The 25,484-nt window shown below is 45.2% G+C and overlaps 1 protein-coding gene across 4 annotated transcripts in view; it reads right to left on the bottom strand.

Moving 5' to 3' along the window:
• SEMA6C (semaphorin 6C) overlaps nt 1-25,484 on the bottom strand; it is a 341,729-nt gene that overhangs the window by 59,881 nt on the left and 256,364 nt on the right. For all 4 annotated transcript variants that reach the window (XM_085638745.1, XM_085638747.1, XM_085638748.1 and 1 more), the window contains 3 exons: nt 18,633-18,822; nt 6,376-6,490; nt 528-585 (listed from right to left, as the gene is read on the bottom strand). In XM_085638745.1, the coding sequence (XP_085494871.1) occupies nt 528-585; nt 6,376-6,490; nt 18,633-18,741 (282 nt within the window). In that variant the 5' untranslated portion in view covers nt 18,742-18,822. The remainder of the gene's footprint in view (nt 1-527; nt 586-6,375; nt 6,491-18,632; nt 18,823-25,484) is intronic.

Genomic DNA, 25,484 nt, shown 5'->3' with positions numbered 1-25,484 from the left:
GAGAAGTTCAACCTTCCAGACACAGGAAAAACACAGGCAGCAGCAGTGCAAGCTTCCCTCACACAGGAAAAGCACAAGCAGCAGCAGTGCAAGCGTCCCTCACACAGGATAAACACAAGAAGCAGAAGTGCAAGCTTCCATCAAAAAGAAAAAACACAAGCAGCAGCAGTGCAAGCTTCCCTCACATAAACACTTTAGCAGTCCAACTTCCAATCATAGATTAGAAATTGGCCTTTTGGCAAGAACTGCCAAAGCCCGGCCCGACAAAGCCAAAGTTAAGCTTTAAAAAATTCCATCCATAGCCACAAATAAAACACATTTCAAGTGGTAGACATTCATTTAACAAATCATTCTGGGATATGCATTCTTGGCTTGCTTCGATTGAACCAATCACGCCATGTACTTGATTATTTTGCTTTGCGAATGCAAATCCCAACCAGAAACATGGTGTCCGGGCAACATGCAGTGATACGATTTGGGAAATTTACTAATGCCGTAGTGCTTCTGAGACCACTTTGTATCCTTACCCGGTCAGGTGCCATCGTATCCTTGACTCTCCGTAGGTCGAAAGCATATACATGGTCCCTGAAATAGAAGACAGAAGGCGGTGTGACACAGACCATGCACTGTAATCCCTTCCACACTGAGGAATCGCGAGGAAAGGCGGGCAAGGCTGGTGTATGACTCGCTCCGTCCCATCCCCACAGCCTTTCCTGAGGTGGACAAGCTTGACATATGTCCAAAGGCACAAAGAGTTAACAAATGCGCACTCTGACTCCTATCAACCAATGATCACATTGTCTCCCTCACAAACTCAAGAGCAAAAATTACTATCGACTCTCTCATAACCCCATCACATCATAATAATAATAATTCCTATTTGTAAAGTGCGAACATATCGCCTTTAAGGGTTTCAAGGCGCTGGGGGCCGTCGGGGAGATTCAGTGAGCTATTGCCCAGAGTCACATGATGCTAAGCTGAGCTGCCGCTGGCTTCGGGGATCAAACCGTGAGCCCCGCGCTCCGGAGTCAGCCACTCTGGCTACTGCGCCACACCTCTCCCATTTAAACAATAACATCTCACTCCCATGGGCCCATAAACACATGATCCCAATGTGCCCCTCAAGCCCACGAACAAACTACAGTGATGTCTCACTTGTGAACTCACTAGTTAGCTCATTGTTTTTTTAGGGAGTCAATGTGATCATTATCATACGGTTTCCCTCATTATTGACTGACCATATTGTCTCCCTCGTGAACCAATTAATCATATTGTCTTCCTCATAGGGTCTCCCTCATAACCTCAGTGACTGATCACATTGTCTCCCTTTGTGAACTCATTAACGAATGGACACAATGTCTCTGGCCAACTCGTTCAAGCACTACCGCAATGTCTCTAGTGAACTCACCAACGAGTGCTCACAGCATCTTGCGCGTAAACAAGCTCACATTGGCTCATTTATAAAGCCTTTAGTGAGTGGTCACATTACCAAAGCCAATAATGAATGGCTATATTGTCTCTCTGCTGAACCCTTTAAAAAATAATCCTCTCGCCAACTGTGGTTATTTTAATATCTTTAAAAAACGATCAGCTGTTTAGTATTATTTATAAGTCTTTAAGGTTGTGCTCTTTCATTTACTGCTGTATTTCACTTGTCTGGAGCTGATCGTTAATAAATGTATATTGTACGCTTTCATTTTTGAATTATTTAATTCACTGCTTTGACGTGTGCTAGGGATTTGTCCATCGCTTTCAAAATAGCAACAAGCCCTGATGAGCGATAGAAAATATATTGGATAGGCCCAGGAAAGCCAGCATACGGACCAGCTTACTTCCCATATCAAGAGGCATTCAAGAAAAGGCAGAAAAACTTCAGGGGGGTATGTCCTCCCCATGTGGGGAAGACGCACAAGCAGAAGTAGGCCTTCACGGTGGAAGTCATCTTCCCCATAATAAAACAAAAGAAAGACTAGAATAAGGAATTTTATCCTTCAAATCGGAGGTGTCCAACGCAGGCCCAGCAGACCACATCAGATCATAGCTTGAGAATATCCACATAAAATCAATGCACATGGAATGAGCCAAAATCATGGGTGTCCAAGGTGATTTTCAGGAAATACAGCCACGATAAATATACAAAGAAGGACTCGAAATGAAATTCATTTACAGAGTTGGTTACTATCCTGAACCTTCATGATTGCAGCCCTCCTGGACTTACATCGAAGACCCTTATCTAAAAGGAAATAATATCACATAAAAAATGGATATCATGAAATTCTGTTATGGATCCAGTCCTTGTACATCTACCTTGGACAACTGTGTTCCAAATAAGAGGTATGGAAACAGAAATAAGACTGCAATGCTTTCTATCAATCCCCCTGTTTGAGAAGCATGGGAATAAAAAGGACTAAACTGAAGAATGCATCTTCAACATAGGGAATCATGGATACAGAGAAAAGTCCAGCAGAGGGAGTGCATTTTTAGGTCTGGCATTACAATTCAGCTTTCCACATGACCTACTGTTACCAATTCATTAAAATATACACAGTAGGCGCTAGGGAAGGAGTGTTTTTCCTTTCATCTGAATCTAATGACAGTTTGCAGTATCCGTCCGCCTCCTACGGACTACTTGCTTTGAAATGCAAGAGAAACTATTGTACATATGAGAATTACACCGAAGCACCACATGTTACATTATTGATCTCACAGATGCACTGTACACAAAGGCAGGTTTTTTTTTCTATTTCGATTTTTTTCACTGCATCAAACTTTTTTTAACCAATGTTTAGCTAGGAATCAAAGTGCAAGTCAAACCTTTGCCAATGCTTGTTCATATAGGTCGGCGGAGAAGTGCAGATCAGAATGCCAGATCTGCTGATTAAGATGTGTTTGGAAATAGATTGTAAAAGTGACAACCCTTCAAGTACATTTTGAATAAGATTGACATCAATATAGATCTAAATCAATTGTTCTCCTGTTTAAAATCAAAAGGCATTATTCAAAAACAGCTATCCAATCGGATTGCAGACATTAATGTGGATTTTCTTTCCTCTTTAGCTCCATTGCATTTCTCGAACTCCGCAGACCATCTATGAAGGTTGTGATTGAATCATTCTCTGAATGGCCACCAGGAGTCGCTACTGCACCAGTGTCCGTCAGCTCCCTTCGTGCCCTCGAGTACAGCTATACTCCGATTGGTTCCTCAAAGACAACCGTCTGCCTGCCCCCTTGGGAGTCTAAACCTGTGTCATGCTGCTACTTTGTGTCACTGCTGATCAAGTGCCTTGTCATTGGAGGGCTGCCAACTATGCCACGCTCTGATCATTTACTGGTGTAATACTGTTATTGGACTCTGGGTGGCACTGCTGTACTGCACTGTGCCCTCAGCTACACACCATGGCCACAGGTGTCACTGCAGCCCAGATACTTTCCGCTTGCATGGACTGAACCAGCGCCTCCCTGCGAAGATTCACGGGTGTCATTGCTGCACCAGCCGTCCCCTCAAGGATTGGACCCAGTGAGCGATCCGACGCGCCGTGGGATGTGAAAACTCACTCATGTCTATCTGTTCCCGCTGTGACCTCAGTCAGCGCAGTGCTGCAACAGACCTAGGGGTGTCGCGGCTGCACAATTATGTGCTCCCTCCAGGACCAAATTCAGTGCCATTCCATAACTGATGTAGCAAAAAAAGTGAAGAAAGGAATGCTGGAGCTATTCTGAAATACTGGTAGTTACTCTGTGCACATTCCATTCCATCCTTTTTAGCATGTCTATGGCGTCACATATGTAAAACAGGCTTGTTCCTACCCCAGTTGCAACAATGGAGGCCATGAGTGATTTATCAGTATCAGAGATTAGCCTTTTGTTTCTATCACTGTGCCCCCACATGCAGTGAGTATGGTCAAGTGTGGGCCCAGCGCTCACTATGCCATAGGTCTCACAGAGCACCGCCCTGATGACGCTCAATAAGGCCGAAACATGTCCATGGCTCCTTGTATTCTATTGGACTGTATCCTTTGGCGAGCGGCAAAGGCCGAGTTGCATGTAGTTGGTCCCTGTAGTGGTTCAATGAGCAAAAAAATGATGGACTAGAATGCACCCCAGAGTCAGTACCAGTGGTCCATATTCTGTCAAAGGCCGCATGCATCACTTTTCAGTCACTCAGACCGGTACCCCAGCTGAAGTGATGTTCTTCCGTGCAGCTGCTCACAAGTAGGTCCCCTCCCCAACCCCGCCAGCCCCTCAGCAGTGCTCGGCCAGTGCCCCCCCTCCCCCCGCCAAGGTGGCTCGCGCTGGCAGCCCGCCCTCCTTATCTCTCGCGCCCAGCACGGACTGGTATCTCGGTGCCCGGGACCACATCTGATATACAGCACGTCAGCACAATTACAGGACCTGTCAGCGGCTCGTCACGCGCTATCTGCCGCGTTTGGCACCATTATCGCGGCTACAAAGCAGGCGGCGCGCGCTATCGGAGGCGCCATTTCATGTCAGGTGCGCGGCGCGCGCCACTGAGGCCCCGGGGCGGCGACGTGCCGCACATGGGCAATGGGCACCCGGTGCCTGCTGCCACTTGAGGGGGCCTGTAGGGGCGTAGCGGCTGTGGTGCAGCGAGTGCAGTGGCGCCAGGGCCCCGGATAATTAAGGACCCAGTTTACCCTAATTTTTGCATTTTTTAAAAACAAAACAGAGGATGGAGGCCAATTCCTCGACACGTCTTGGGGGAGGGGGGGGGGGGGGGGGAGGAGCGGTCAGTTCGCAGTTACATGATTATTGTGTTGATATACGAGGAAAAAACTTGCTTCTGGAGAAAAGCAGGTCGTTTGTCGTTACAGAATAATATGACACAATCAGAACTGGAAGGGCGACGTCAGAAGCTGCACCGTGAGGGGTCAGAATGATGTGGCATCAAAAGGTGCACTGAGAGGGGTAATGATTGTGTGGCGTCAGAAGCTGCACTGAGAAGGGTCAGGATTGTGCGGCGAAAAGAGCTGCGCACCGAGGAGTCAAGCAAGAAGCGGCACTGGCCTGGCTTCTCTGTCCCCCATCTCACTGGCTACCTTGCCCCACAGCTCTCACCTTGGCCGTCACTCGAATGAGCTGCGCACCCCATTCCATCTGTCTCTACAACACTCTACCCCGCTCTACTCACTACGGGCCTCTCTTTAGCCCTGCCCACAGTGGTCCTTCCGTACTGTAGACTCATTGTCTGGGAACCACTGCAATTACTCACCATATAACACCTTCATCGAGTCATTCACTCACCATCTATGACCCTTCCTCAGAGCGCGCTTCACTCACTGTTATAGTCAGTCATGGCAGCCACAGTCACTGTGCCCCGCACTTCCTGCTGCTACCCTTCATCGCAAACCTGCCTTGCATATACCCCCTGACTCACACTGGCCATCAGTCACTGGGGGGGACCTTCACTCACTGGGGCTCTCAGTGAGAGATTGCGCACTCTCTCCCTCTGTCACTCCATGGTCCTCGCTAAAAGGTCCTCATAATTGACCCTAATTCAAAATGGGTCATGTTCACCTTCACTTTCACTTTCTCTGCCCCTTACTTGCTATGACGCACACAATTCACCATTGTTTCCACTCATTATGTCCTTCGGAGCCCCATCAAGGCTGCTCACCATGGCCCTCGCTCTGTCGGTCATTCACAGTGACCTCCACTCCCTCACTGGTGTGATGCCCCACTCTTAGAGGGCCTTAATTAGAATTTCTTGCATTTATTGACTTTCTCTCAGATGAGCACTACTGGCCCCTCAGTTACTGTGTCACTTACTCTCGGAAAGCAGTGGCTGGTCCCTCACTCAGCACGGCGGGCACTTTCAAACAACCCTCACTCACCATTGTCCTCACTTTAAAATGACCCTCAAGAGTCCTTCACTCACCATGGTCTTCACTCTGATACCCAGTGCTTGATTTGTAAGATTTGTGAATAAAGGAAAATGAGGGCCTGGGCCCACATCAGGCTTGCGCCACCCATTGCTGCTGCCAATGACAGTACCAACACAACTACTAACCATCCCACTCCTAAGTGCGACAAGTGAGACTATACAAGGCCCTCAAAGCTATAAGAATAGGTAAGCCTCATTTTAATTTATATTGAATTAACATCTGTTATTGTGTTCATCTCTAAATTAGACAGCACCACCATGTGGCAGACTGTCTTAAGTTCCGGTGCTGAGCACCAGAAACCACTGGCTCAAATTAAGCGCTGCTCATATGGCCCTTGACAGCTCCTTACGCACCACTGAATTAGTTCACCATGGACATAACTCACCATGGAGCTTGTTTGCCCCTTAACACAGCCTTCGCTTACCGTGACTCCCACTCGCTGTGACCCTCACTCGCCGTGACCCTCACTCACCTGGCTGCGATGAAGAGTGTGTGGTTCAACTTCAGCATCCTTTGGAAGTCCAGGCCGAGTTGTGCCGTCTCATTGTCGGTCACCAGACCCCGGAACCAGGGGTAGGAGAGAGTACCTGCGAGGGAGAGAGGGGGCAGACAGATTAATGCCCAGTCCTCAGAGGACAGGGGACGCGCTTCCGCAATCACACACCCCTCCTCTTCAAGGATAGCGACGTCACAAGAAGATTCCTATATCCAGCCCATACTTTCTGCTTTGACAACTATTGCCTTTTTGGTAAAAGAATTATTAAAAATTAATCAAACTTGCATGTAATTAAATAGATACAACAAATGTGTCTGCTGCACCATCCCTTATAACTTCCTAGTCGATACACACGAAAACATTAATGGAACATTTTATTTTATTTACCAGTCTCTTTTACGTATTATAACAATTGCTTCATCAAGCATTTGCTACCTGCACCTGGTCCATCAGTAAACGCAATTGTGCAGGTGGTTGAAATAAATGTATTTAAGAAAATACTTACTTAGAGGGTTGCTAAGGTTACAAAGTCTCGTAGGCCTTAATTTGCCAAATACTTAATAATGCAACATTATTTCACTTAACATGCATTTTTTGTTAATTTTAGAGATATCAGCAGCTTGCCCTGCACTGATGTAGTGGACTCACGGGTGGGCTATTAGGTTTGCTTTGAGATTTTTTAAGAGGGGAATTCTGCGACCTTTGGTACATAGTAATTAACACTCCCTTCAAGTATATATTTTCGGGAATTACAGTGGTTTTGTAATTCTAACTTTGCACTGAGTTTTGAATTTCCTACCTTACAGTTTGTCCCTCAAACAGTGTCAACAAATTTGCATAGTTGGTGAAATGCATTGTGGGAAACATGATACAGATTCATTAAGTAGAGACAGGGTTATACAGGCTTGGAAATAGGGCATCCGTTTTAACAGTGACCCTGAAGCACCGCTGCCCCCTTGTGGTTTAATTTCCATTGCCCCCCACCCCCACATAGAGATACATGAAATATTTCGTGTTACCAGACCTTGGGAAACAGCTAAATGACATTTCACTACTCCATTTTACAGCATGCCGCATTTCTGAAGTGCCTTTCAACTTTGTTTTGGCCTCCAAAAAGCCACGACGTCTTCGGGGAATTTCTAAGCGGAAAAACGGGTTTAAGATCCCGTAAAAGGTTTTATTTTTCACCCAAATGCTATTCACCAAATTTGGAAATAATTAAAAGTGGAGCAGCAAGCAGAAGGTTTTAGAGGTGTGACTTCACCCCAGCAAATTAGATTACAAACCACCTCTGTAAACTATGTTTGACTTTGCGTGATATTTACACAAAGCTCTTGCCATATGGTCCAATGTTTTTTTATTAAACCACCAGTACGCCTTGGTAGCATTATTAGAAGATAGGACTCGTTAATTCACTAAATAGTCAAATAAATAAATAAATCAAGATAAGTAAATATGTATAAATAAATAGTTGTGCCTGGCACCTATCCAACATGAATATATTTGAGTCAAATTTCCAAATAATGACATTAAGCAGAGACTTTTGGCATATCTGTGAGCTCTCAGCACCCAGCCATACTTTACACATGGTTACCGGCTAGCTGGAAAGCGCTTGTCCCCCCACAACAAGTTGCACCAGCGCTTAATTTTCTAAAAAGTGCAAGAGACCAAAGGTTTTCTTAGAAACCCACTGCAGAGTGCCATGGTTAGGGACTACCAAGGTTGTCTACTGTTTCCATCACCTGGCACTTCCTGTCTGTATATCTTGTACTTACAGGTTGTTTCCAACCCTGCTTTTTTCATTGATTCCAGATTTTAGTTCACGCCTAGGCAGCGCTGTCTCTTTGAGACATGCTGTGTTAGGGATATGGGCTTGAAGCTCCACCCATTGCACGCCCATGTTTTCAATTGGCTCTTGTGACTGTCCTTTGTAAAGGCTTTATTGTGTTTGGTTACTTTGCTTACTAGGCCCTCCTCGGTCTCTCTTTTTCTACTCTTGTAACCTACCATAAGGACTGTCCCTATTACATGTGTTGTTACTCAGTATGTTTCATTTAAGCTTTTATGAGCACTCTTTTCTTAATGAATTCTTTGGCGTGGCCGCTGTTGCAGGCACAACAGCTACGCACTACCGGAACCGCACTTTTGAGGCTTCTGTTGCATTAGCGTGCAAGGTAACATTTTATTTATATATTTATTTTCCAGCATGACACGCACAACTTTTTTTTTCTATTTCATGTTTTTTTGAGGCAATGGCGGACATTGCGCTTTAGCTATAAGCATCTAAAGCATGGCGTGCTGCCATTCCTACAAAAGTCAATAAATAGAAAAACAAAAGGTGAGCAGACCCCTCGTTTCTTTTCCATTTACAAAGCCAATAACTCTGCATTTAACTAATGCGAGAACTATTGCATTGCAAATGCTTGTTCATCTTTCTCGCCCTTCTTTCTCCATGATATGCACTTCCCTCTCTCTTGCTCTGGGTCGAAGCCTGATGAAAAATAAGTCCCGGTCCCCAAAGATGGGTGCGGTGCCCACCGCTTGTACAAACTGAGCAGAGCTGTGTCACGGAGCCCTTCCCATGGACCAATACAGTGTTATTATCTAAAGACATTACTGCGCAAACCTCAGAGACATGTAAATGTATTTAAATCTGTATACTAAAATGGTTGACAAAATACAACGTGCTACGAATTCCACAGGAAAAATGCAACTAAGTAAGGCAGGAATGTCATAGGGTGACATTTGGGTAGCAAAAATGTAAAGGGGCAGATTTGGGTTGAACTGATCACGTCATGCTTTGGGAACCTGATAAGCTCGGACATAGGTGCTAACTGGGGTATAGGACTGAGTAAATATAAGTGTCCCTATTCCAGTGCTTAATTTGCAAAAACATAAGTGTTGGGGCCCCTAGTCAGGAGGCCTCTGCAGCTTGCACCACAATTTGCCCCTGCTGACGCTGCCAATGACAACCGACAGTGACAATTCAAACTTTTCCAGGCACTGAAAGCTATAAGAACGACTTTGGCAGCAGGTATTAGTCATTTGTTAAGTATATTGAATTAATAAAAGACTGTTTTGCTCATCTTTAAATTAGACAAACAGTGCCACCATGAGGCATATGGCTATAAGTGCTAGTGTTCAGATTAAGCACCGGTGTTGAGCACTGGAAACCACCGGCTCAAATTAAGCACTGCCCTATTCAGATATTTATCAGAAGTGGTGAAGTATTCTTATGGCCCAGTTGAGAATTTGGCAGCCAGGGTACACGTTCACAAATGCAATGGAGTACCCTGCCCACGGGCCTCATTGAGATATGGGCAGAACGATAACTTTCCATCAGCAGAGCCCATGTTGGCTCCATCGATAGAATGCTTACTCCGACATTGTTTTTCTATCTGTTTTTCTGTCTGTTACCACCAGGAAAAGCCTGACAGCCAGGGATGGAAAAGACAATAAGGGCCACTAAACCCTGGGAGAAAACTCCCATTGTGCAAAGGCCATTAGTTTTTTATTTTACAGAAATAAACTCCAGCTTTGGAATTTTAAAAGTTTGGCGGACAGCCGTCAAAACCCGACGTCTGGCATTTACCAAACTTTTTGTACCTTGAAGAGAACTGCAGCCAGGTGGTTCCTTATAAGTTACAGGGATAATTCATGGGCCAGCAGTTATCTCTAAATCTAACAGATTGAGTACCATCGGGATGGGGGACCCGATGAACCCTCATCTCGACGAATGCTATTCCGTCCGTCAAACAAAAAGTCAGGCCCTTAGTATCATATTGTGCTCCGGCTACTCTGAAAATCTCAGTGCCCTATGTGAGCAGTGGGATTTATCATGTTCAGAGCTCTCGGCACCTGCATGAGTCGTCCCCATTCCACTGTCACCATGAAGGTCTTGCAGACATCTGCTATGGTTCCCACTCCTCACCAGAAGTATTTTATGCTAGGACCAGTTACTTAAAACCAAAGTGCATGAAAGTGCCCTTCGTAAATAGATTAGGTGATATAAACAAAACCAAATTAAATGAATTCATATCCATAAATATTCTGTTTCCGTGCTACTCATAAATTTATAATGTGTTGCATTTTAATACTTGACATCTGGATCCCACCAGCTAATGCTTATCAGCACTCATTAATGATCAAAAATTCGATGCACAGCGCTCTATAAAATTACATAATTCATATATATCAGTTAGGACACCTCACTCTGAGCCCTATTAGCATTTCCCAAATGCACCAAAGCACATGCAAGCACCACCAGGAAGATGTTCAAAATTGCGACCCTGTGCGTTGGCTGGGGCGCCACAGCTATATTCGAAGCATGTGCAAGATGAGGTCTAGAGGTGGCAGCACTTAGAGGAGCACATCTGGCCTCTGCTGGGAACATCATCTCATTGGAGATCTGTGGTCTAGCTAGGGGTGGGGATATGGTCTAATGTTGACCAAGTCTTATAATCGAGGTGCTGATGAGTAGCGGAGTAGTAGTAGAATGGACTACGATGAAGAGGCGTGTTCGAGACAAGGTGATGTTGCCAAGCTGTCATAATGTCTTCTAGTCAAAAATATAATCTACCAATGACCTTTCCCACTGTGGAACTAAGACACCAGGTCGAAATCTGGCCTCTCTGCATTGGTTGTACCTCAGCCAATCACGCAACTTCATTAAGTCTCAAGTCTAGTGAATCTGGAAGAGCTTAGACCTTGGTTTAAGAGCTGTCTACAAACTGGACCTTGACATTTCTGCAGCTTTTCACAAAACCAGGACAAGCTCCTTCAAGGAGGAGGGGAGCATCTCTGAGGTTTAGCCATTTAAAAGAAAAATGGCTGCGAGGACAGAAGAGAGACTTGTGTCAGCTCGTCGGAAATGGAAAAGGAAGACCCTTTTTCTCTCCAAGATTATAAAAATGCAGAGAAAAATAAAGTATATAAGCAGGGTGTCAGCCAGTGAATGTTCAGACTCCGCGGCAAGTGGGGGACTAAATGAAATATGCATTTTATAATTTAGAGATGATTGAATCTGGTCCATGAAAAGAAATCAATTTAAAGCCAGAGACTTCCATCCTATTGATATAATTCGAGTCAAATGGCCGTAATTAATGGAAATTTAAAAAACTGATTGATTTGGCTTGAGAGAATTACTTCATCATTTTTACATTAGGGGGACAGTTAATTAATCACAGATTGTTGGAATTAATCACTTTATTAATTAAGGTGGAGAGGCTGATACGGTGGAGAGGCCTACCTACTAGAAACGCGTGGGCCGATGGCGGGGCGGGCGCATTTCACCACTGCATTGTGGGTTATCTTTCATAATTGTTGGCCTTTTCTGAAGACTTGGACATAGTATGTGTCTACGCTAGTTAGATTGGCTGCAGGTTACAGAGTGAAAAGATGCATGCGGAAGAATGCAAAAAACGCCCCTCGCTGCACATAGTCCAAAAGATTAAATTAAAGGTTCACCCGAATAGCAACACCATCTATGGTAGAAAATTAACAATAGTAACACATATAGGTATCTACTGCATTTATTTTAAAGGAAACAGCAAATACCGCGACCGTCGAACAGCGTGATGCCTTTGCAACAAGGGCGGGACAACAAATGCGTCTTGACCATGCATTCCAATAACAATGCAAGTCGTTATAACGACATGTGCTAGGTTAAGCTGCATTGGATTTCAAAGTCCAACGCTTTCCCTACTGTCGCAGTGACTGGAGTTGGAATAGTAAATTATACTATTCCAAAGTCTAGCGCCCCCTATGGCAAGCTGTTGTAACGACTTGCTTGTAAATGGAATGTGTGGTTCAGACGCATGTGTTGTTCAGCCCGCGTTGTTAAGGAACGTGTGGGAAAGGAAACCTTGTTTGGTCATACAACTCGTTTAAGGTTCTGCACTCGTCTTTTAACTAAAATCTAAAGAACTTGCCTAACATAGTGCACCGTTCTTAAGGTCCGCATTCCTTTCAGTGGAGAGGACAATGAGAGTTTCACATTCACCCTCGTGAAGGGCGTGGCCACAGCCCAGATCACTGTCATGAGGCGGAGCCACGAGTGATGCTCACCTGGAGTGTGCAGGGGGGATTAGCAGCCCCGATACTCTCCCACTGAAGGGGTGGGCCCCTGGTGAAGCCTTCACCACAAACGTTCTCCTTTATTTACCCTTGTGTGTAAGTTTGTGTTGTGGGAGACGTGCACAATCATAGTGTGCTTATGACTGCATCTTACATGCTTGGGTACGCATGAGCTGTCTGAGTGACTTCCTCTCTCAGGACCAGAGCATCCCAGAACAAGATGCGGGTCCCCCTCCATATTATCTAGATGTACTTGGCACGCTTGGCACTGCTGCCATATACAAGCATGTAAGGCGGGTAAAAGGATCGAACTCCATGTCGGAGCAGTTTCTCTCTTTTAACCAGCGGAGTAGCGTCACCCCACTGAAAAATAAAATAATAAAACCATTTTTTTATCATTTTATTTTTCTTACCTTATTGCCAGCCGAGTCGGGGGCAGGGCCATGCTGACGAGCATCAAATCAGCAGTAGGGAGGAGTGGTAGGCACTTATAAGTGCGCATGTCAGTTTGGCAGGCTGTCTTGGGCTGGCAAAAACAGACATGCACACTTGGGTTTCTCCAACCCAGCTTTGTTGTAAGTCTTTTTATTTAATTTTTAAAACCCAACCCCAAGCCCCCCACTTTACTATAGCGACAGCCGCCACTGTTTTTAATGGGCAGTCCAGTAGGTCTGCTAAAGTGTCCTAGACTTAGTTCCTACTCTAACTTTGAAGGAGAGCTGACGTGTTTGCTTTATGGCCGGTTATTGGTGCCAGTTCTTCCACATCATATTGGAGCTGATGCCTGGCCAAAATACAAGCTGGGACTCTGCCACTGTTTGGCATATTTATCCAGCATTAATTAATCAAATCTGCTCAATTTCTTTTCCCCCATGGCGAAGGAGATTTCTTAGGGCACCTCAGATTTCACAAAAGCAATTAGTCCTGAGGAGGGTCTCACATACTTAACACTATAGAGTCCGAAACTTCAACAGTTTCACTACTCTTCTGTAATTTACTTAATTCTACAGGACATGGGTATGCTCTTTTGATTGATTTTTGAGAGCTGAGTTGACATACATTTGTCTCACATGTGATTATTGTAACAACATGGACAAACTACACACAAAACATGTGTGTCTGATTGCTTTTCTTTGTACCCCCTACTACCAAACGTTACTCTGTACCATACGTAAAGCGAATGCAATCTCTTTATTTCTGTACACCTGTTTTTCTTTCATTTTTGTCATTTTTTTTTGTTACCCATGATTGATTGTTTAACCAATTCAATTGATTTGTGTATTTATTTTAACACTTTTAAACACTTTATTGAGTTTAATTCTTACGATTCAATTCAATGTGCCATGTATCAAAAGATGCATAAATAGCTGGACTGAGTGTACTCTGTTTTATGAATGACCCTCTTGGTGGCCATTGACTTCACTAAACTTAGTCCCGGCACCAGGGGAAACAAGGATCAATATTGTCCAAAATCCTTGCGCTGGGCACAGGTCTGCCCAGTTTATGAGCCGCCCTTCTTCCAAGGACCACACAAATAGGAAGAAGGGACTCCAGGGGACAGTGCTTGTCAAGCGGCAAGGACATTGACGAAAAGAGTGAGCCAATCACAAGTTGTGTCACCTTCGGAAGTCATGATACCAGCCAATCCACTGCGGGACCACTCTCCTCACTGGAAAAGGCAATTGGTCATTTGAAGGCCAAACTTACGTGGAGTCACAATGGGATAGTGCAGACATCTGGACCTGGGGTTGATGTAGTTACTTGGAAAAACTGACATCTGCAAGCAGCCCAGTGTTTGTTTTAGTTCTTCCTTCTCTAGATGAGCTCTGGCCTGGAAGGGTGACTATCCACAAACCTTCCGGTCGAACTACAGGGCATCAGGGATTAAGTCACAAGCACAACAGGGGAGAGGAGTTGGCCTGACGGCTAGGGCGCTCAACCTCGGCCCTGGGGAACTGGGTTCGAGTCTCGGTAATGACGCTGAACATCCTGTGATTCTGGGCAAATCACTTAATCGCCCCGTGCCGAACAAAAAATGAATTTCTGTCCTAATGTAACGTAACTGGTGCTATGTAAAGCGCTCTGATACCTGATTGGATTCGGGTCAAGTTCGCGCTATATAAAACTCTGCAAAAAAAAAAAGTAGAAGGCATTCTGGAGCTGAATAGCAGATGTGTATTGTTACCCAAGACAATGGCGCGCATTTTATCCACCAGGATCTTAACCTGCAACCATAAGGTCAAACACAGATCCCTGCAGTGGATACATTGTCACTAATTCAATGGACCTAGCTGATCAGACATGCATAAAAAAGAAAAAGCAGTCGTTAGTGCAACCGCCATTTTGTGCGGTCAGAATGGTGACCATGCAGAGGACAACATTTCGTCCACACACTGACTCCGTGCATGTAACATATGTAGGAACACCACACAGGTCATACCCTGTGACATGTTAAGTTAAGGCCCCATGGTGAGTGGGGCATCTGAATAGATGCTGTGCGAGGGTGATACAGTTAAATGCCCCTGCACTAAAAATTGAGATACCCCACCCAGCCATCTGTGTCCTCATTACCAGGGCCACTGGAATTATGTGGCAGGAGAGAGCCAAATTGTGCAGCAGGGCTGACTAAATTATGCGGCAAGAAAACACAAGTTATGCTACGTAATGCGGCACATTATCTGATAGTATTACTTCATTGTGTTGTCATTTCTATACTTGTTAACACTGTTTGAGCATTGGTTGCACCTCAGTTTAACACCCAAACATGGCAATAAGCAATAGAAAGTGGAAAAGTCAACAGTTGCAAAGTACCTTCGACTGCACAGCAACACGCGTTGCAGTGATTTTAGTAACTTTTGAACCATTTGAGATAGAAACAATTTTTTTGTTAAAATCTGCAGATTATACAGCAGGTGATGAATTGTGTGGCAAATGCAGCAGATCCATAACTATGCGAAAAATGCTGCGGCCACACAATCGCATAATTCCAGTGTTACCGCTCATCACCATGGTTGGGTGAGGTTAGTGCCAGCACCACTAATGACAGCTGCAGGATTGATGTGCCTGTGGATGTCAAAATTATGTGGCATGGTTGACTACATTATTTGGCTAGAAAAGGCAAATTATCAGCACGTTTTATTCCCAATGTCTTTATCTTTCATTTTAACACATATTAACTTTATCTTGTATAAAGTTTCACCTCATTAGCACCACTTTAACACCTGAATACAGCAATGTAATCATCATTTGGAGGGGAGCCTTTAAGCTTTGGAGAGAGGTTTCTTTGTGTATACCCACATATTAACTTTTTTGAGTAACTTTTGATTAGTATGAATGAATTAAAATGAGTAACAATACAAAAACTCAAATGGGGGAAGTTGTGGAATTATTTCCTCCCACCTTAGTCCCAGTAGACTGTGCTCAATGCCTTGAGCAACAGAAGGCTTGGCTATGCAAATTGCCTCTATTTAGGGCTCACTTACTACCTCACAAGTTAACTGCAGCTGGCTTGGAATGTGTGGAATTGTTTGTAAGTCTCCCTAAGTTTGGGAACATCTCACAGTGGCTTAAAGTAAAGGACTGCATCCATTTTAAAATACAATGCCTGGCACAGAAAACCTTATATGGCACAGCCCTGTCTATATGACCACCAAAGTTCATACTCTCAGGTAACAGACCACACCGTTCTGCCAGAAAAAAATCTGATCACCAATAGAGCCCCAAGGCAGAGATGGGGTACTCGGACAAAAGCAGCGGCGTAGCGTGGGTTGCCAGGGCCTGGGGCAAAATTTTAAAAGAAAGCATTGCGCCCCCTAACCTGTGGACAGTTCGCTCAGGAGGTGCTAACAGTCCACGGGTTAGGGGGAGCATTACTTTTTTTTCCCTTCCATTTTGCACCCTTAAGAATCTGCTCTGGCCCGTGCAGGTTAAGAGCAGTGGGGCGGGGTTGGGTGGGGGGGATTCGACATACGACCAAGAGGGAAAATTAAATTGAATTGAAATTAAATTTATAAAGCGCAGCATATACCCAAAGGCGTCTTGGCGCTATACATGAAATTTGGGAACATGCAGAACATAAGGAAGGTCGCGCTCAGATTTAGAAGTTTTAGGCGATTTGTGTAAATAGCCATGTTTTCAGGTCTTTCCTGAAATGGATCAAGGAGGGAGTTGATTTTAAGGTGATGGGTAACGTATTCCACAACCTAGCTGCTGATGTAAAAATGCTCTTTCCTCCCCAGGTAGCCTTTTTAAAAGGGGTGATTATCACGTTCCTAGCTGTTCCGGACCGCAGGGTTCTGTGAGGACCATACCAATTCAGTTTATTTCTAAACTGTGTAGGTCCAAAACCGTGCAGTGATTTAAAAACCAGGCATAAGACTTTAAACTGACATCTCTGTCTGACTGGGAGCCAATGTAATTTTCTTATGGCTTCTTTGGCAGAGACATTCTTTGGAATGTTCAAGATGAGGCGTGCTGCCGCATTCTGTACAATCTGAAGCCTGTTAAGCAGGCCTGAGTTGGTGGTAAGGTAGAGGCCATTGCAATAGTCCAGACGGGAAAGGACCAGGGCCAGGGTTACAGATTTTAAGAGATCCTGTGATATAAACTGCTTTATTTTGTTGATTAGTCTAATGGCCCCGAAAGAAATGGCTGTGATTTTGTTAATTTGGGCCTTGAATTTAAGTTCTTTGTCTATGACAATACCTAGGTCTTTAGTTTTAGCTACGGGTGCAGGGAGCACTCCGAGTACAGGTGGCCACCAATTGGGTGTCCAGAGAGAGGGTTTATTACCAAAGATGATGACCTCTGTCTTAGTTGCATTCAATTTTAAACACTTGACATCCATCCAATCGCTCACATTCTTCATGCAGTTCTTAAAGGCTTCGCCCTGGTGTTTTTCTTCATATGTTAAAGACACCACGATCTGTGTATCGTCAGCATAGGAAGCTAAGACGAAACCAGCTTCTTTTATTATTGAGGCAAGTGGCGCAACATATAAATTAAAAAGTGAAATTAAATAATTAATTTGTCGAAATCCCTCACCTCCACCCAGGCCCCACCGCTCTTACCTGCACAGGCCGGGCTGCTATGAATTTTCCGCCTGGGAAAACTGCCCATGTGCCCCCCCCCCCCCACGCTACCCCACTGGACATAAGTCCAGGTTATTGGAACGCTTTGCCAGAGGATAATCAGCGTGAAACAGGCTTCTCTCTGATTGTGCTAACCAATTAAATCTCTTTTCTTTAATTGATCACAAATGGTAAAGTTGCTGGACAGATTCATCTCCCTCTCGGATCAATAAAGCAGCCTGGTGCAAAGAGGCAAGCCATTATAATAAATAAATAAATATCAGTATCTGTAAAGTGCGAACAATCACCCGAGGGTGTCCAGGCACTGGGGACCATCGGGAAGATTATGCAAGATATTGCCTAGAGTCACATGGTGCTGGGCTAACCTGCCGCTGGCGATCGAAACGTGAGCCCCTGAGTTCCAGAGTCAGCCGCCCTTGCCGCTGCACCACACCTCTTACCGTCATATAAGGTATTCTATAAATGCTCCCATTCATCCACTTTTTCAATATCAGTTAACTCAGCAGTATTTGTCCATATACATTTAGCATGGAGTAAAAAACATGACTTTGCACTTAGTAGGCCTCAATGTGTACTTAATCTATCAAGATACACATATACTTTGTGCCTGTTGGGTTTCAGCAAAACAAGCAGCCATATTTGATACAATTTCTGAAAACATTGACAATGATGTCTGCCAATATGTCGCTATTTAAGTCATCTCATTGTTTTTTTAACTATCTATAAGCTGTGAATTTTTCCCAAATATAGGCCAGGGAGTTATGACTGAAAAGCATGTAGATTCACTCAAAATACAAGCTAATTTCTTTTGTCTGAATTCAGTGCTCGAAATGGGAAAATAGAAGTGCAGGAATTACGTTTTTCTTGGGAAGTGCAGGTACTCTCCCTCTCAAAATAAAAAAGTGCCAGTACTCAGTACCGGACAGTTCCAGTCCATTTAAACCACTGTCTATATTTATGTGTAAAAATCAGTAAAAACTGAAAACAGCAAGCCATAATTATAAACACTAGAAACCTGGACTAAAGCCATTTAAAGATAGCGTTGCGGGGGGCGGGGGGACACCTTACCCGGCGCATCTGCCGTGTTGATGGGGGTCAAGTCCTTCGGGAAGACAATCGCTACAGAGAGAAGGCATCGGCCGCAGAGAAGCACCACTGCCAGCAGGAGGCGCAGCATCCTTGTGCCCGGCTGACGCCCGGGAAAGGGGTGTGGCGGGAACTAGGACGCCAGCATCCTCTTCTTATGCACCATGTGACCCTGGCGGAACGAAGCATAGAAAGGGTTAATTCAACAAGGCAATTGGTGAACTTACGCCCCTGATCAATCAATACTGAACATTTGCATTGGGGCTCCTTATGTTCCCACTCTAAAGCTCATGGAAACTTTGCCTAAAGTGGTTCATATTAGAGCGCTACAACGTAGGTAAACTTTACAGCACTACAAAGCCAAACAATCGTGATTCATATTGACGCATTACGTAGCAGAACGCCATTGCGTTTTCAAAAGGGCGACCAGATTTTAAAAACCAAAAACCGGGACAATTCACAAAAATAGAAGTAGGACTACAATTTCACATTGACTGAGAGGCGTAGAATGACTTAAAAGACAACGCTCACCAACATAAACCAGCATTTGCAATGCAATAGGTCTCGTATTTATAAGAGTTTGAGCTATTGGCATTGTAAAATTACAATGCCTTTTATGTTTTGGTTTTAAAACAAATAAAAGGCATTGTCATTTACAATGTCAGTAGCATAAACTCGCATAAAAGCAGTGTGTGGAGTGCAGCAGTGTGCGGCGTGCTGCAGTGTGCGGCGTGCAGCAGTGTGAGGCGTGCAGCAGTGTGAGGCGTGCAGCAGTGTGAGGCGTGCAGCAGTGTGCGGCGTGCAGCAGTGCGCGGCGTGCAGCAGTGTGCGGCGTGCAGCAGTGTGCGGCATGCAGCAGTGTGAGGCATGCAGCACTGTGTGGCGTGCAGCGGCGTGCAGTAGTGTGCTGCGTGCAGCAGTGTGCTGCGTGCAGCAGTGTCGTGCAGCATGCAGCAGTGAGTAATGCAGCAGTGTGTGGCGTGCAGCAGTGTGTGGTGTGCAGCAGTGTTTCGTGCAGCAGTGTGTGGCATGCAGCATTGTGTGGCGTGCAGCAGTGTGCGGCGTGCAGCAGTGTGCGGCGTGCAGCAGTGTGTGGCGTGCAGTGGCATGCTGCAGTGTGCGGCATGCAGCAGTGTGAGGCGTGCAGCAGTGTGAGGCGTGCAGCAGTGTGAGGCGTGCAGCAGTGTGAGGCGTGTGGCGTGCAGCAGTGTGTGGTGTGCAGCAGTGTGCGGCGTGCAGCAGTGTGCGGCGTGCAGCGGCATGCAGCAGTGTGTGGCGTGTAGCAGTGTGAGGCGTGCAGCAGTGTGAGGCGTGCAGCAGTGTGAGGCGTGCAGCAGTGTGAGGCGTGCAGCAGTGTGAGGCGTGCAGCAGTGTGAGGCGTGCAGCAGTGTGCCGCGTGCAGCAGTGTGCCGCGTGCAGCAGTGCGCCACGTGCAGCAGTGCACTGTGTGCAGCAGTGTCGTGCAGCATGCAGCAGTGAGTAATGCAGCAGTGTGCAGCAGTGTGTGGCGTGCAGCAGTGTGCGGCGTGCAGCAGTGTGTGCCGTGCAGCAGTGTGTGCTGTGCAGCAGTGTTTTGTGTAGCATTGTGTGGCGTGCAGCAGTGTGTGGCGTGCAGCAGTGTGTGGCATGCAGCAGTGTTTCGTGTAGCAGTGTGCTGCGTGCAGCAGTGTGCGGCGTGCAGCAGTGTGCGGCGTGCAGCAGCATGCAGCAGTGTGTGGCGTGAAGCAGTGTGCGGCGTGAAGCAGTGTGCGGCGTGCAGCAGTGTGCGGCGTGCAGCAGTGTGCGGCGTGCAGCAGTGTGCGGCGTGCAACAGTGTGCGGCGTGCAGCAGCGTGCGGTGTGCAGCAGTGTGTGGCGCGCAGCGGCATGCAGCAGTGTGTGGCGTGCAGCAGTGTGTGGCGTGCAGCAGTGTGTGGCGTGCAGCAGTGTGAGGCGTGCAGCAGTGTGAGGCGTGCAGCAGTGTGCGGCGTGCAGCAGTGTGCGGCGCGCAGCAGTGTTTCATGTAGCAGTGTGAGGCGTGCAGCAGTGTGCGGTGTGCAGCAGTGTGTAATGCAGCAGTGTGTAATGCAGCAGTGTGTAATGCAGCAGTGTGTGGCGTGGTTTTAAAGAAAAGAGGACATCAAAGGAAGGGTGGGAGGGAACGAGCATATGGGGTGTGAGTTATAACGAAAGTTAATTGTTGTAAGAGGGGATGCAGGAAGTGAGGCCGAGCGCGCGCTGGCGAAAGCAGTCTGCCACTTTCAAGTCCGATGCCAGCTTCGCGCTTGAATGCCTCACATGCACTGGCCATAAACCGCATTCCTATGGTCTTGTGCCCCTTACTAAATCTCTCTGAATGCGTGAGGCGGCGCACGCGCAGGAAGTACCTGGTGGCAAATGGAATGCGCGTGGTTGTGCGCGTAACCGCCACCCGATCCGCCTGGGAAGCCTTTGGGAGCATTTTCTGAAGCCCCTAAATAAGTCTTGCTGCGCTATCGCTTACGCGATAGCCAGGCGAGACCTAAAAACACAGAGAAACTTAAGAAAATTAATTTAATTCAACGTTTACACTTAATATCATAAGTGCTAATTAAACTAATTTCTGAAAAGGCTGGAACCTAATCCTGCACTAGAACACCTCACATGCACTGGCCATAAACCGCATTCCTAAGGTCTTGTGCCCCTTACTAAATCTCTCTGAATGCGTGAGGCGGCGCACGCGCAGGAAGTAGCTGGTGGCAAATGGAATGCGCGTGGTTGTGCGCGTAACCGCCACCCGATCCGCCTGGGAAGCCTTTGGGAGCATTTTCTGAAGCCCCTACATAAGTCTCGATAGCCAGGCGAGACCTAAAAACACAGAGAAACTTAAGAAAATAAAGGTAATTCAACGTTTACACTTAATATCATAAGTGCTAATTAAACTAATTTCTGAAAAGGCTGGAACCTAATCCTGCACTAGAACACATAAAAGTGTGTTAAATCACCCAGCTCTAATAACTGGGGCAAGTGCTGAATGTGGTAAAATCTTCTAGGACAGATGAACAAAAACTGGAACTATCCCGACAAATCCAGGACGTCAGGTCACCCTACCTAAACCACAGCGCTTTGAAGCATCTCCAAGTGTCATGTTAGAGAATTAAACAGACACACAAGTTACAGGTCCTTGAAACAGGACACTCTCGTTCAAATTACTGTGCTGTGAATCATGTACTTCTCAGTTTCATGTTGTAGCATTAAGAAGGAGATTCTAGCGCGTATTATGTTACAGCGCTATGCTGCAGGGTCCATCGTATGAAGTATTACAGCGCTATGAGTCAGTGTGGATTTACATTATATTTGTAAGGCACGTTTGAGCAAGCCTCGCCCTGATTTCAAGTTAAGGGCTGAGAAGCAAACTCCATTCTCTGTACAAGTTCATGCTACAAGCTCAGGGAGAGGGTGTGGCACAGTGGCCAGAGCTGCTGACTCGGGATTCTGGGATCCGGGTTTGTGTCTCTGCATCGGCTCAACATCCAGTGATTCTGGTCAAATCACTTAATCTCCCCCGTGCCCATGGACAGCGCCTAGATACCCTCACGGGCGATATGCAGCACTATATAAATCTACAAACTAAATTAAATCCTAAAATGTACAGAGCTATGAAGTACCACCTGCCTCCCCTTATAGTGCTAAGGAGCTACACGAATGACAACTCATGGACCGCTATAACAATGATTAAACGCAGTACCACTCTCTAAATAACATACAAACTGCAAAAGCAAGCACATACACACACAATAAATAAATGACACAATTTCTCTAATTCCCAAAGAAATAAAATCTACAAAACTCGAAATTTTACGGGAATGGTTCGAACTTTTCAAAATGTGATTTTATTTCTAAAAGACGAAGCAATATGCTAGAGCTATCATGTGACTGTCTTTTTTTTCTTACTACATTCTCTCCTTTTGTTATGCAGATAAGTGATTCAACTGAGGTCATCAATTGTTCATACAAAGTTATTGTTGCTGTAATTGGGCTGCACCCGTAACTCAAGCTACAGAAATCAACTAGGTTTTTATCCTGCAATTTCAAATTCCATTACAGAGTGTTTTTATATTTTTTTATTTTGCTTTTAACTTGAATATTTTACTAATCTGATAATATATAATTTTTTGAAAATGTTCAACTGCAGGTTAAGAACAGCTACTTTAAGATGTATTCTGTCTGGTGTTAGTTTCTTTTTATATAGTGATTCATACCACACTTCTGCCATTTCCAATCTTTTAAATAAAACAAGTTACTATTACCCACTCATGGCACTGAATTTACTGTCCATTGGGAATACGGAAGGCTTATTAAGCTACCCGTCGAAAAGCACTTCGACACCTCATCAGGGGTAGAAAGCGCTATATAAATGCAAACACTTCCCTCTTCTATCTCTCCACTATCCTTTTTCAATTCAAATAACAGACTAACCTGTCCATTGCTCAAATTAATTTCATATTTTCCTATACTAATTCACCACTAATCCTTTTTGGGTTCCAGAGTAGCATGCTACTTGCCGAAAAAAAGAGCTTCAATGCCTCGTAAGTGCTATATAAATGCAATTACAATTAAAGGAAGGCCAAAGGCTGCGGGCCCGCCATTGTGAGTGGACTGAGTTAATCAGGTAAAGTCGATGAAAGGAGGGTGTTAATCAGGGATAACCCACTGAGATCTGTGCTTTCCATCTCATTTTAGTCCTTGTGGTAGCACAACTAGAAGTTTACAGTGATAGGTCTGGACGATCCTCACCAAAACTCCTCCCACAGGCTGCAGTGTAATCCCACACTCTACCTCCGATGTACAACAAATGGAACAGCCACTTGGTCAACCACTGAAGTGCTTTGGGGCCTCATCGGGGACATACGTTGCCATAATACATATATTTAAGGGCTGCTATGAGTATACTTGCATGGCGTACCTTTGGGAAGCATGCAATATAGGTCTTATCACATAGTGGGCGCTATTTAGACTGCCCCTTGCGCTCCTGTAATTCTGTAGTCTACTCTACATTGATGTTCGCGCCTACTCAAGCCTGCGCGGACACTCACCGCATTGGCAAGAAGCCATGTGAATCAAAGAGTACGGCGCCTGTCAACTGATATATGCTAAATTAACTTGTTTAGTCAGACATATCACGCGCAAGTGAAACACACACCCTATACATTTCGTTCAGTCGTTTCATGGATCAAATTTAGAAGTACATAGGTCTAGACTTGCGAGGCTACATCCTGCAAATGAGATTAGCAGTGGAATTCAATATATAAAATGTGACCGGTCTAACTAGTAATTCAGTTGGAGCCTGAAGGACTCTTGTTTTGAGACCCCATGATCAATATTTCCTCTACTATGAGCACAAACAAAAAACATGACAAATTTGCTGGGGAATATCTACCGTCTTTGCCACTCGTGCACCTATGATTCGGGCAGTCGGATAAATCCAGATTAAGGACGACATTAGCAATCAATATGGTTGAAACATGTCAACAGTTATTTACATGTAGGTATAATATCGATCCTAAGATATGTTTTGTAGCAAAATCTTTAAAAGGATATTGTGTTTGAGAAGGTGAGATGTTGTTACTGAAATTATATCTAGTGAATTGAACGAATCAGCCACAATAGCTGGTCACGTGGTTGACTGGACATTTTAGCTGCTTTTTAATTTGTGTCATAAAACTGAACAGATTGTAGTTAAACTGGGTTTTAGATCTTTGTGGGGGTGATTGATCAATATGCATCTTTACCTTGACACTTGAATGTTGGTGTCTATGTCCATCTTGTTTTGACATGTGGATTCAGAGCTAAGATACGAATGCATCAGTTTAAAAATAAACTTGCATGTTAGTTTGTTGTTGATTGGGTGTCAATATCGATGTCAAGACGAATCAGTGTTGGTCTGTAGCCAAGTTCTGTCACAAACCCCCTGACCTCCCGCTTGTTAATTGATTCGCCTTCTGCAAATGTCACCCCATCACTGGATAAACACGGCTCTGCTGAGCTATTTGAAATCTTCACAAGTTTGTGGTACCTCAGTGGGGAAACCACTGCATTGGTACTACCAAAGCGTGGCATGGGCCAGAAATTGTAACTTAATTTACATTTCATCCCCCCACATCATGCTGAAGTGTAAGCATGGCCCAATGACCCTATTGTATGCAGATGGGTGCTTCTCAAAGTTGTGACAGGGGTCACTTGTTCCCACCATAGACTCTGAATCACTTGTCCTACTGCTTTCAGGGGCTTAGCTAGGTCAATAAGACTGTGGGGGGGGGGGGGGGTGTGAGCATCAGATTTCCCGACCATCACACTGGCATATAATGTTAACATACATTATATGACAAGCAGGGCGCATGTGAGGGCTTAAGAGGCAGTGGGAAGGGAGAGGAATACGGATTAATAGGAGTACTAAATGACGGAAAAAATATTTTGTAAAATAATTTTTTTTAGGGCTTTCAAAACAGAGATGAGCGCGTGTGTGTTTTTGTCAGTGTGTGTATGCAAAAATCCCAGGTGAAACCTGACAGACACCTCACCATACCCGACTGAAAGCACCTGTGCCCAACTATTCATCAGAAAATACATTTATTAGGGGGGCATAACAACCCAACCCCCCCTTGAAGCTACCCCCCTGACTACTGTACATTTCCCATGCACGGCCATCACTGCTTAGTGGTCACAGCCGACTCGTCCGATTACTAAGAGGGCGGTGGGCTGCATGTGTTACTATGTGTTATTTGCTCCTGACCAGAAGCTCAACTCCTGGTGGGCAGTGAACAGAGACAGTCTGACATTTTTCTCCACACTTCCAGGCCTCTGCAGTTCCCTCCTC

This window comes from Triturus cristatus, chromosome 12 (assembly GCF_964204655.1).
Source record: "Triturus cristatus chromosome 12, aTriCri1.1, whole genome shotgun sequence".
Classification (NCBI taxonomy): Eukaryota; Metazoa; Chordata; class Amphibia; order Caudata; family Salamandridae; genus Triturus; species Triturus cristatus.
Note: the sequence above shows the minus strand (reverse complement) of the source record. Positions and strands in the feature narration are given on the sequence as shown.